The sequence below is a fragment of the Malania oleifera genome, chromosome 13 (genome assembly GCF_029873635.1).
Source record: "Malania oleifera isolate guangnan ecotype guangnan chromosome 13, ASM2987363v1, whole genome shotgun sequence".
Classification (NCBI taxonomy): domain Eukaryota; kingdom Viridiplantae; phylum Streptophyta; class Magnoliopsida; order Santalales; family Ximeniaceae; genus Malania; species Malania oleifera.
Window position 1 is genome coordinate 5,689,682 of NC_080429.1, and position 11,710 is coordinate 5,701,391.

The 11,710-nt window shown below is 32.5% G+C and overlaps 1 protein-coding gene across 2 annotated transcripts; it reads left to right on the plus strand.

Annotated features, from left to right (window-relative positions):
* The first annotated feature begins 4,074 nt into the window (after positions 1-4,074).
* LOC131145428 (probable WRKY transcription factor 53) lies at positions 4,075-8,466 on the plus strand. Of its 2 annotated transcripts, none has more exons than XM_058094484.1 (3): positions 4,075-4,824; positions 4,909-5,037; positions 7,513-8,466. In XM_058094484.1, exons 1-3 carry the CDS (start codon positions 4,487-4,489, stop codon positions 8,201-8,203), a joined length of 1,158 nt encoding a protein of 385 aa, XP_057950467.1. In that variant the 5' UTR covers positions 4,075-4,486; the 3' UTR covers positions 8,204-8,466. The 2 variants fall into 2 exon arrangements, with proteins under 2 accessions (XP_057950467.1, XP_057950466.1); XM_058094483.1 differs by having other exon boundaries at positions 4,080-4,824; positions 7,510-8,466.
* The last annotated feature ends 3,244 nt before the right edge of the window (positions 8,467-11,710 follow it).

Sequence of the window (11,710 nt, forward strand, 5' to 3'; positions counted from 1 at the left end):
AATTTACAATATTTATATTGAAAAAATAAAAATATATTTCTTATTAATGTTTTAAAAAATTTTCATATAATTGTTAAATAATTATATAAAAAATAAGGCGGGATCTTTGTAATTCATAGAAAAATTAAAAATAATTATTTTTCACAAGAAAACAAGTTATTGCTATTCTTATTCCATCCCATTAATAATTATTGGAAATGGGAATACCCATTGCTAATCCAATTTTTTTTTTTTTAAAAAGAACCTAAAAAAATTTAACATAAATATCTTCGTTGCTAATGTTGGTTTTTTTTTAGAAAGGTTTTTCTATACTCTCCCTTTTGTTTAATTTTGTAACCACGGTATTCCTCCACCAAAAGTGAGGGTATATTAATAAATAATTGGAGGTGCCGCCCTCTTTTATTTAAAAAAAAGCACTATTTTGTGCTGAAAACTTTTATGTAATTCCCTAAGATGGAAAATGTTTCTCTCTCTCTCTCTCTCTCTCATAAATTTTTTTTTTTTTTTTTTTTTGCATGTCTATCAAACAAAAGGATATTGTCCAAAATCGAAAAAGAATTTATGTAGGCTCATTAGAAAAATTGAAACTTTAATCTAAACCGAATTAAATGTCTTAAATTCACGATCCCCGTTAGTATTGGGAAATCTTCACTTACCATGTTAAAATAATTTTTTTTTGATCCTTAACTTATGATTTTTTTTCGTCTAAAGTCAAAAATCATTGGCTCTTATACCATTTAGATTTAGGTAGTCCTCTAATGGACTTGATTTGCATGAACCAACTTAATTCAAAATTTTAAGCCATTAAAACTTAGGCCCAAATATGTATATAAATCACTCTAACATTTAATTTTTTAATATAAGATAACTCTCTCAGGTGAAACTTCTAACAATTTGAAATGTCGCCAAGCGATCAAATTGGAACAAATTAAAGTTATGCAATTTTTTGCCATATATATACTTGTGCATAAAAATTCCAGCCATAAACTTTCTTTTTTCCTTTAATTGGCATTTAAACTAAACTTTAAGTTTCACGACAAGATGTAGTCTATTTTTAATCTCATATCCCTTCCTTACCCAATTAAACTCACAAATTAAAATTGCATAATTTTTTTTTATAACTCCGGGACTCCAGCGATGATCGCGTCACTTTGGACACTATGGTGTTGCATCAAAGCCGGAGGCAAAAGTCGTCCACCCATTAGCACACCTCTACTAATTCATCAGAATAAACTCTCAAAAGGGAATCGCCCCTATGATCTTAGGGTCACTAAACTCACAAGTCGTCCTCACCACTTAAGCCAACTCGACTAAACTTAAAATTACATAATTGACACATGATTTTTTATATGATATGAGCTTTAATTAAAAAGAATTTTGCTTCTCAAGTTGCAAAAGTAATCTTTGAACAATTATTTGCATTACAAGTGTATTCAATCAAGTGTTTGAAGTTAATTAACTAAAATGATATTTTATTATACTCTACATGATATGAGCCTTTCTTGGTGCCTCATAATTTCAAAAGCTGACAAGTCAACCACTTTGACATTGGAAGTGTTATAAAAATTTCTTGACTAACTTTTGAGCCATATTAATTATTTAACATTAATTATTTCTCAAGAGTTTGATTTAGGTTGGTGTTGCTTGATAGTTTGTCCAATTATCAAGCTCATAATACCATATGTTTAAACTACAATGGATCGATAATCTTATAGTTCAATGCATTTTTATAATCATAAAAGGAAATGTTAAAGTTTTATTTGTTGGAAACATATTTTTTATTTGTCAATAAAATAGTTTTTTTTAAGGAGATGATGACGAGGTTGAATTTCTTGAAGAAATGGTAGAATTATTTTTCCCATTAAGAGAATAAAATAATGTCTTTTTGCTTTACTTGTAGTCAATAAAATTTCCCTTGAAAGTCAAACACGTCACTAAGAAAAAAAAAGAGTTAAAAAAACACCAAAAATTTATGTTGAACTATTTTAACCCAACATGTGATGTCGCAAATAACGAGCCTTTTTGAAATATATTTTTAGGAAAATTCTCCTCAAATTTTCATCACACCAATTATTGAAATAGATACTTTTAAGAAATTAAATTTTTATTTAAAATAAAAATTTAAAAATACTACAAAAAATGTTCCTTATTTTATAATTTACTAATATTTTTATAGAAATATTAAAAAGCGTCTGTTTTTTAATTAAGATTTTTAAAATTTGTTATATCGAACATTGTGGCATTTTAGCAATTTATATCTAAAGTAAAAATAAAATGTAAAAATATATTTTTTAGCACGAAACATGCTTTTGATCTTGTTTTCTGGTCTAGTTGGTAATTACTCACACATACCATCTACAATTATGCAACAATAAATATCTGATGATTTTACTTATTTTTATCTTAGGAAATAAAATTTCACTTGAAAGTGAAACACGTAACTAAGTTAGAAAAAAAAAGGGAGTTAAATAAACACCAAAAATTCACATTCAACTATTTTAACACAAAGTACTGATGTAGCAGATAACGAGCCTTTTTGAATTATATTTTTTAGAAAATTCTCGTCAAATTTTCAACACACCAATTATCAAAATTGATAATTTCAGGAAAATAATTTTTATTTAAAATAAAATTTTAAAAATACTGCAAAAAATGTACCTTATTTTATAATTTACTAATTTTTTATAGAAATATTATAAGGCATCTTTTTTATTTAATTAAGCTTTTTAAAATTTTTTTTGTAAATGTTAAAAAACTAAATCGAACATTATGACATTTTTGTAATTTATATAAAAAGTAAAAGTAAAATATAAAAAAATATTTTTAACCACGAAACGTGCTTTTGATTTTGTTTTTTGGTCCAGTTGGTAATTATGTACATGATGAATTACTCACAATTACCGCTACCAATTATACAACAATAAATATCTGATAATTTTATTTATTTTTATCTTTTATTAATTAGGAAGCTGTTTGGATATGGACTACATCGCTTACAGCAATTTCTCAATCTTATTTTATTTTTTTTCCTTATTAAAAATTAAACAACATATATCTAATACAAAAGTTTCTCAAACTATTATATATTGTAAGATAAAAAAAAAAAAGATTTTCATTATTTATGTTTTAGTTTAGAATTACGAAATGCCTTATTCTAATAATTCATTATCACAAAAGCCTAAAAATTTAATAAATAATTCATCACTTTTTGAAAACTGCATTAAGTGAATTATGTGTCAAAATAGATTTTAAAAGTATAATAGCAAATAATTACAATAAACAATGATGATATAATATTTTTGAACATTAATTAATATATTAATATAAAAAAAATACGAACAAACGAATAACTTTCACATACTCAAAATTAATAAACAAAATAAATAGAATCGATACACAAATGTCCAACATTATGATTTAATACTAAGAATTGGTAAGGGCAGAACTAAACTAACAAATGCCCAAAACTTTAGTCTGACAATGTCGTACTTGTCTTGTTTTCGTTTATAACAGGAAATGCGTCGCACGAAGCGCTACTTGTTATTTGCGGCTTGGACCACTTGGCGCATAGCGAGACTCCCGATGTCAGCCACCACTAGAGGCTGACGTCACCGCCATCTCATCACTCCTCCCCAGAGGGACCAGCTTTTCTGCGGTCGCCCACTTCCACGCAACCCCCCTCAGCCGTTCGATCGACTCTCTCTTGCGGATCGGTCGACTCCAACTCCATATACACGCCACTTAAACCCTGGTAAACCCCTCTCTCTGTGCCTTCTGCGATGATTAGCAGTAAGATGTAGGGGGATGGTAGGGGAAGATGAAAAGATGGGTCTTGGGCGAAGACCGAAGAATCTTCAAACCTTCCTTTGCTTCCGCGTCATTAGAAAGAGAGACAGATTTTGAATCAGAAACGGTCCACATTTGGACTTCACTACTCCACACTGCTACACTCTACAATTCCCACGAGCGGAGACCGGTCAACCATGAAATTCCCATCCCCACCCGGTCAAGCTCTCTCTCTCTCTCTCTCTCTCTCTCTAAAAATATATAAATTCAGATTAAGCCCACATCATCACTCCCCCACCCTCCTTCCTCGCTCTTTCGCTCTGTAATTTCACAGATCCTTCCCATTTCCCTCCTCGTAATTACCCATTTCTTCTTCTTCTTTGTCTCGTCTTAGATCCCAATTTCAGCTTTCCATTTGGTACTTGCGCTTTTTAGTTTCTCCAGCTCCATTAATTGCTTCAGAAAGCCATTAAGTTTTTTCTGTCTTTTACATCTTTTTGCAGCCCGAATCGGAAATCTCAACGCCCACTTTGCATTTTCTGCTGCGCTTCAAGTCTCAAATGCTACACATAAAATTGACCAAAACCAGTCTCTGAGATGAACTACCTAGATATAGCTTCTAGCTAGCTACCCCTTCTCCTCATAATCTCATCATTGCCTTACTGCTTTCATTTTCTTCCACTGTTTACATAAAATTAAAATGGAGAATGCTGGAGATGGGCATCAGAAAAATTTGATCATAACCGAGCTCACTCAAGGGAAGGAGCTGGCCGGGCAGCTGCAGGCGCTGCTCAACGCGCCTGCACCCGCTTCCCACGAAGCCCGGGAAGTCCTCATCGGGAAAATCCTCACCTCATACGAAAAAGTGCTCGCCATGCTCAAGTGGGGCGGCGGCGCAGGCCCCTCAGGATCCGGAGATCCCCTTGCCGTGGGATTTCCGGTGGGAGTAGTGACCGAGTCGCCGCGTTCGCAAAGCGAAAGCCCCCGGAGCGAGGACTCCGACCGGGACCTGGAGCAGAAAGATGGCTCAAGGAAGAGGTGATCGATGAATTAATGAATATAGTACTAATTCATTTTCATCTGAATTAATTAACTTAGTAGTGATTTTCTTTTTTGGTGCAGGAAGGGTTTACCGAGGTGGACGAAGCAAGTGCAGATAAGCCCAGGGGTTGGGGTGGAGGGGCCTTTGGAAGATGGGTATGGTTGGAGGAAGTACGGGCAGAAGGATATTCTAGGAGCCAGATATCCTAGGTACGTACCTACCTTAATTGCTACGTACGTTGGAAAGTATAATTTATACTACATATACATATGTTTCTGCGAACAACATTAATTAACGAAAACATTTTTGGATCGACACTAATTAATTGATCCCAGAACGGAATGGATTAATTAAGCTGGAATTATAAGCTTTCTATTAATTCCTTTGTTTCATTTCTATCACATATGTTCGTTAATATAGAAGACGCTGCCGTTGCCCAGCACAACTAAAAATTACAAGTCTTTTCAAATTTCGAACTACTAATTAACTTTGTATAGTTATAATACACATATGCATGCGCATGCATTACATTCAATTTACATGAATTATTCAGCTAGTAATAATATATATAGAAATTAATCATAAACATTTTTTTTTTAAAATAAAATAATTCTACACCAAACATTTCTCACTCACAAATGAGTATCAATTTTTTTCTAAAAAAAATTGATGAATACCCAAAACAAAACAAGAAGAGAAACTAAATAATAAGGATACAACTAGGAAAGAACAAGTTGACAAATGATTCACTTGGAAATTAATTGCAGTGCTACTCCTTTCTTATATACTGCTAAATGAAGAAGCCTTTATAAGTTCTCAAATTTTTTTTTTTTCATATTTTTGGTCATTTTTAATAGCATTTTAACTCCATATTATCTTCAAAATTACACGATCAGGAAAGTAATAAAGTGGCAACTTTTCTCAGAAACCCACTTTTTTTTATCATTCTTTTCAATCTCCTTTCAAAAAACAAAATAACAAAAAAAGATGAAGAAAAAGGAAAGAAACAAACTCAATAACTTTAAAAAGTGGGACTTTTGTATTGATTATAAAAGTATATTTAAGCCTTTTTGTTTGTACTAGATATATGTTTAAATATGTGTAAATACACCTTCTTAGATTATAATATTCAGATATGCACATAAAATTCTAAGCATTGCTTTAATTCAAAAAGTACGCATACATTTAGACATGTACGTAGAGCATGAACTGATGAAAGTCTTAAATAGATTAATTCCCTAATTAACTATTATATAAATATATACTTAATTAGCAAGATAATTAACTGTATAAATCAATCGAACTAGGGTACATAAAATTTACAATGCATCATATCTATATATTACACAAATTTGAATCCCATTTGCATCAAATATGAATATAAAAAATCATATTTACATTTAAAATTTAACACCAGACAAACAAAACACAATATAGTGTATGACATTCATACATCTTTAGTCCATATTCATGTCTTATTATCGCACAAGGTTAGAATCTTTAATCATCAATCTATTTTCTTATTGTACTTTTCTTCCCTCCTTTTTTGGAATCGACAAACTAAGCTTCTATCTCTCAAAACAATCATCCAACAAGTCTTTTTCCCTCTTTTCCTTTTTGTGTGGGTGCACGTACATATCTATATCTATATCTATATATATATATATATATTTATATATATATAGAAATCTTTCATCCGCAAATGCACTTGCAGACTATGCACGACACACCAAGTAAAAAAAAATTGCATGATGCACGTATGTATGTATACTCTCTTGGACTTGCAGGTGAGGAAAGTAGTAGTTAGGTAGAAAAGTTGTCCAAGTTGCTGTCCATTTGCCTTATATTCTTCCAATTTAGCACCTTTTAGCATTAATTAATTGTCGATGAATATATATATATATATATATATATGTGTGTGTGTGTGTGTGTGTGTGTGTGTGTTTGTGTGTGTATACATGCGCGTATGTAATTCTTGTATCAAAATATATAGCAACTCTTAAAAGGTTCCTTTTAAAATTGAAGGGTCAACCATGCATCCTTTCTGACCACTCTATATATACATTAAGTACTAGTTGGTAATCCTACATTTGTATCATGGGATCCAGTTCTACGTCTATCGAATAAAAAAAAAGGATATAATGTTCGAGAAAAATAGTTATTTTAGAGTATATACCCCCATTATTATGTGCAAGACCCTTTTTGGTTGAGTTTTGTGACTCCCACTAAGTGATCATACATGCTAAGTCAGAAAATAATAATAACTTCAAAATTAGAAACCGGAAAAGTACTAGTTCCCATTAAATCATCATACATTTTAAGTCACAAAATAATATTAGCTAAGAAATTAGGAACAAAAAAGATATGTTTCATATGTTTTATCTCTTTATTTTTTTTCAAAAAAAAAAAAAAGAAAAGAGAAAGAAGATAAAGCAATGAAGTCATATAACAACTTTTTCTTGCAAATGCATATTAAAATATCTTCTTTATCTTATTTTTGATTTATTTATTTTGATGTTTTAGAGCTAGAGCTATACATGGCTATGCAATAATTTGAACTAACCTAATGCCCTCCAAAACAAAATTTTCAAAATCAAATCATTATTTTTGAAAACTCTAAATCTCTTCATCTTTCCTTTCCTCTCATGTCAAACAAGTTGAGCTTGTTTAATTTGTTCAAGCAGAGGCTACTACAGATGCACTCATAGACTCGTCCAAGGCTGTTTGGCCACAAAGCAAGTGCAAAGATCCGACGACAATCCCACCATCTTCGAGATCACCTACCGCGGACGGCACACCTGCACCCAAGCCTCCGCCCACGGAGCTCCGCCGCCGCCTGCCGAAACTCAAGAGCCGATAGAAACCCATGGTCACCTCCACCTCCACCACCACCACCAACCCAATATCCCTCCACAACAAAACTTTGAGCTATTACCGCAAGATAGACTCCTCAATCTCCAAAACAACCTTAGAGTCATAACCCAAAATTTGGACAATCCTCATGATCCCCACCAGCACACACCTTCCATGTTTTCCTTTCCTTCGCCGTCCAGCATGACGGGCGAGAGCAGCTTTTACTCGGCCGCCATGCTCGAGAGCTCTCTGGTGGGCAACTTCTCGCCGTCCTTCGTGACCCCGGCAGCGACTGGTTCGAACTATTTCGGGGCGGCGTCGGCGAGCAACTTGGGAGGAACCCAAAGGGCACAGGCATTAGAAGGTCATGATCTGGCTGAGATGGTTACAGCAGCTGCTACAACGGGTGGTAACTCTTCTCCTATGGTAGGGGTGGATCAGTACCCGCCATTTGGGATTGGTCAAATGGATCAGTTCGACCCGAACTTCACATTCGACAATCCGGGGTTCTTTCCTAATTGAATACGAACTACAATAACATGGACGATGACAATGATGAATCAATGATGACAAAGAAAATGTGTGCTTATGTGTAAGATAAATGTCTATCAAATTGGATTGGCTCTTTTATCCCATTGGATTGGTGAGAGTTTTCATATATTTGCTATGATTTAGGAGGGTGATTTTATCCATTTCTTACCTCTTTGTTCTTCTTTGTAGTTAAGGAGGATTTAAGGTTTTTGCTTGTTGCTTTTTTAATAAATTTATCTTTTTTTATTAAAAAAGTAGGGTTGGTATATATTCCTATCAGTAAATTTGCATTTCACTGTGTTTATATGGTTTGGTTTAATTGAATGGCAGCACATGTCTCCAAATTACCTTAGTATTTCTTGGCTTAGGGAATGGAAGTAAGCTGAATGAATATAACTAAAATATTTAGGTAGTGTTCCGGAATTTAAATTTTGAAGTTTTATTTTAGATTTGTGATGATTTGGAATAGGTTTAATTTATTTAAATCTATACAAATCTAATTTTAAACTTCAAAATCCATACTCCTCGGTTAGAGACCTCCTGTGGCACTGCCCAAGAGGGTTTTGCTTTGTACAAATGAACTAGCGTAGGTGTGGTACTTACGCATCTGGAGAAGGGTCGGGTCAGTATATGTATGATGCACAAGAAAATAAAATTCAGACCGTACGTTCATCATAATAAGAGTAAAGTTTTTATGAAACTTGATGGGCACAATTTGGAATTTTTCTGTAGACACCCCATTTTGTCCGGAGCTTATATAATACAAATTGAGTCAAATTCATTAATTTCATAAAATGAGAAAATACATAAAATTTTTGAATACAAGGAAAATGAATTTTTACAATGAAAAAAAAAATGAAATAAAAAGGTGGATCAGCATCTTCAACTCCAAACCTACAAGGACAAAAAGAAAAAAATTGAAATTAGACACGTGAGAATTTACATAAGAAATATGTGGGTGAAATCATATTTTAATGCAAGCATAAGTGATGGGTGATTTAATATCTTTAGAACAAGGTGCTTTTGTGAAAGGGAGGAGTATTTTTGAAAATATAACGCTTACAGATGAGATGACAAAATTATTATATAAGCGGGTGAGAGGAGGTAATATAATGCTAAAGCTTGATATGAGCAAAGCGTATGATTGAGTGGAGTGTCAGGTGGTAGATCAGATTTTTCAAGCTCTTGGTTTTCTAGATTGGTTTTGTAAGTTGATTTAGAATTGTATTTCCACTCCATGGTTTCTGTCATGATGCATGACACTTATAGAGGTTTCTTTAAGTCTAAAAGGGGCTTGAGGTAAGGGGATCCGTTGTCGCCGTATATTTTCATCATCATGGAAGAAATTCTTTCTAAATTAATTCAAAAAAAGTTGTCTGAGAAGCGGATTTTACTGTTTGCATACCCGCGTGGTGCACCTATTATATCACATTTAATGTATGCGGATGATATTATTATTTTTGCTAATGCTGGAAAAAAATTCGTTAGTCAGTTAATGGAGGTGATTAAGGAGTATGAAAATTAGACTGGTCAAAGGGTGAATAAAGATAAATCAGCTATTTTTTTTCTCAAACAAGTTGGGTGTTCAGAGGAAAGAAGAAATTCTTCAAGAGACTAGTTTTATTGAGGGTAAATTTCCTTTTACGTATTTGGGTGCGCCAATAGTGGATGGTAAATTAAAAGGTTGTCATTTTGACCCTTTAATCCAAAAAATCAGTAAGAGAGTTGAGGGCTGGAAAAGTAGACTGTTGTCTCAAGGAGGTCGTCTTATTTTATTGAGACATGTGCTTTCAAGTATGTCATTGCATCTGTTAGCCGTTCTAAATGTACCGAAACTGATGATTAAAAAGATACAAGGTGTGTTTGCTTCTTTTTTTTGGGGATTTAAGGATGGAAAAGAAAAAAATGAAATGGAGGGCTTAGAAGAAATTGTGTGCTCTTGTGGAGGAGGGGGGCATAAGAGTAAGGGACATTTTGGAAGTGCAACAGTCTTTGTTCATGAAGTTTGGTTGGCATTTATTAACGCAAAATTCTTTATGGGCTAGATTTTTTAAAGCTAAATATGTGAAAGGAGGACATATTGCTCTTTGCAGATTGCATGGATCAAATTCTTCCTTTTGGAGAAAAGTTCTGTAGGGTATGCCTGAACTGTTAAATAAATCTAAGTGGAATGTTAGAGAAGGAGATGTAAAATTGTGGTATGATAAGTTTCTAAATTCGGGACCTTTGTTTGCAGATTGTCCAAATGGTGCACAATCTCATATCAAATTAAAAGATTTGGTTCAATAATGCGTGTGATGTAAAAAATTTGCAGAGGATTCTAGGGTTTAGTGAAGCGTGTAACACCCCAACCCCGAGGGGCCTGGGATATTAACTTTTTACCATTGATTTACAGCGGAAGCAAATAAACTTAATTATTGTTAAATCAGAGCACTAATTATTCATATTACAATCATTTATTTCAAAAGAAGAAAAATTACATAAGCATAAATATCGGGCATCTCCATATTACAATCATTTATTTCAAAAGAAGAAAAATTACATAAGCATAAATATCTGGCATCATACTAATATTTCTAAACAATCTTTATTTTTCTATCCCCACCTGCATGCTTGCTAAGCCTGATTTCCAACATGCTTTTCAGAGTTATCTGAAATAAAAATATGATTGGAGTGAGACGGCGCTCAGTAAGTAAATAAGATTATTATTAGTGTGTGGCAAAAATGAACTTTTTAAAAATTTCGTAAAACAATATTTAATATTATAACTTCAAAATTGTCTCTAGAATAAATATAAATTTAAAAATTTCTACATAAAACTTTTACCATCAATTATAACAGTAAAATTTTATAATCATATACTATAACTATTAAATTAAACTTTTAACTTTAAAACTGTATAAATATTTAATGATAAATATACATATACTTTTCCTTATACGTTTTCTTTAAATCATCATTTAAGCACTAAAATGATCATTTTCATGTAAACTTATACTTTTCCTTCAAATCATCGGTAACTTTGTACACGTAATTAAATATGTATAAACATATATTGTAAAAACCACCCTTAGGCCTGTTTGCCGTAAGTCATGTTTACCCCCATTACTGGGTTGTGTGGTTCGAAGACTGGACTTAACTGGCTGGCCGAGCAAACTAAATCAACGTACGTAAACTTTAAGTGAGATTTTCCTTATTAAGTCCTGGTCTGAAACCAGGTGTGCACTCAGGAGAAATCCACTAACATAAATAACCACTCTGTAAACAGTGTGGGTATACTCTGATTCGTATAAACTTTAAACTGCGGTACCGAGCATCTGTAACTTTGAACTTTCGTTGCCATAAGGGGTTTTAAAATCATCTTATTATAATTTATGCAATTTAAAATAATATCGTGAAAATCTCATCTTTACTCATATTTTCATAAAAAAAATATAATGTAGAAATAAACTCATGCCACACAATTTTTGTGTTAAAAATATATATAATTTTATTTTT

Excerpts from the sequence above, each read along its gene's own strand:
- LOC131145428 (XM_058094483.1), top strand. The coding sequence starts at position 4,487 with ATGGAGAATGCTGGAGATGGGCATCAGAAAAATTTGATCATAACCGAG. Across the intron at positions 4,825-4,908 it reads AAAGATGGCTCAAGGAAGAG|GAAGGGTTTACCGAGGTGGA; the intron begins GTGATCGATGAA and ends TTTTTGGTGCAG. Across the intron at positions 5,038-7,509 it reads CTAGGAGCCAGATATCCTAG|CAGAGGCTACTACAGATGCA; the intron begins GTACGTACCTAC and ends AATTTGTTCAAG.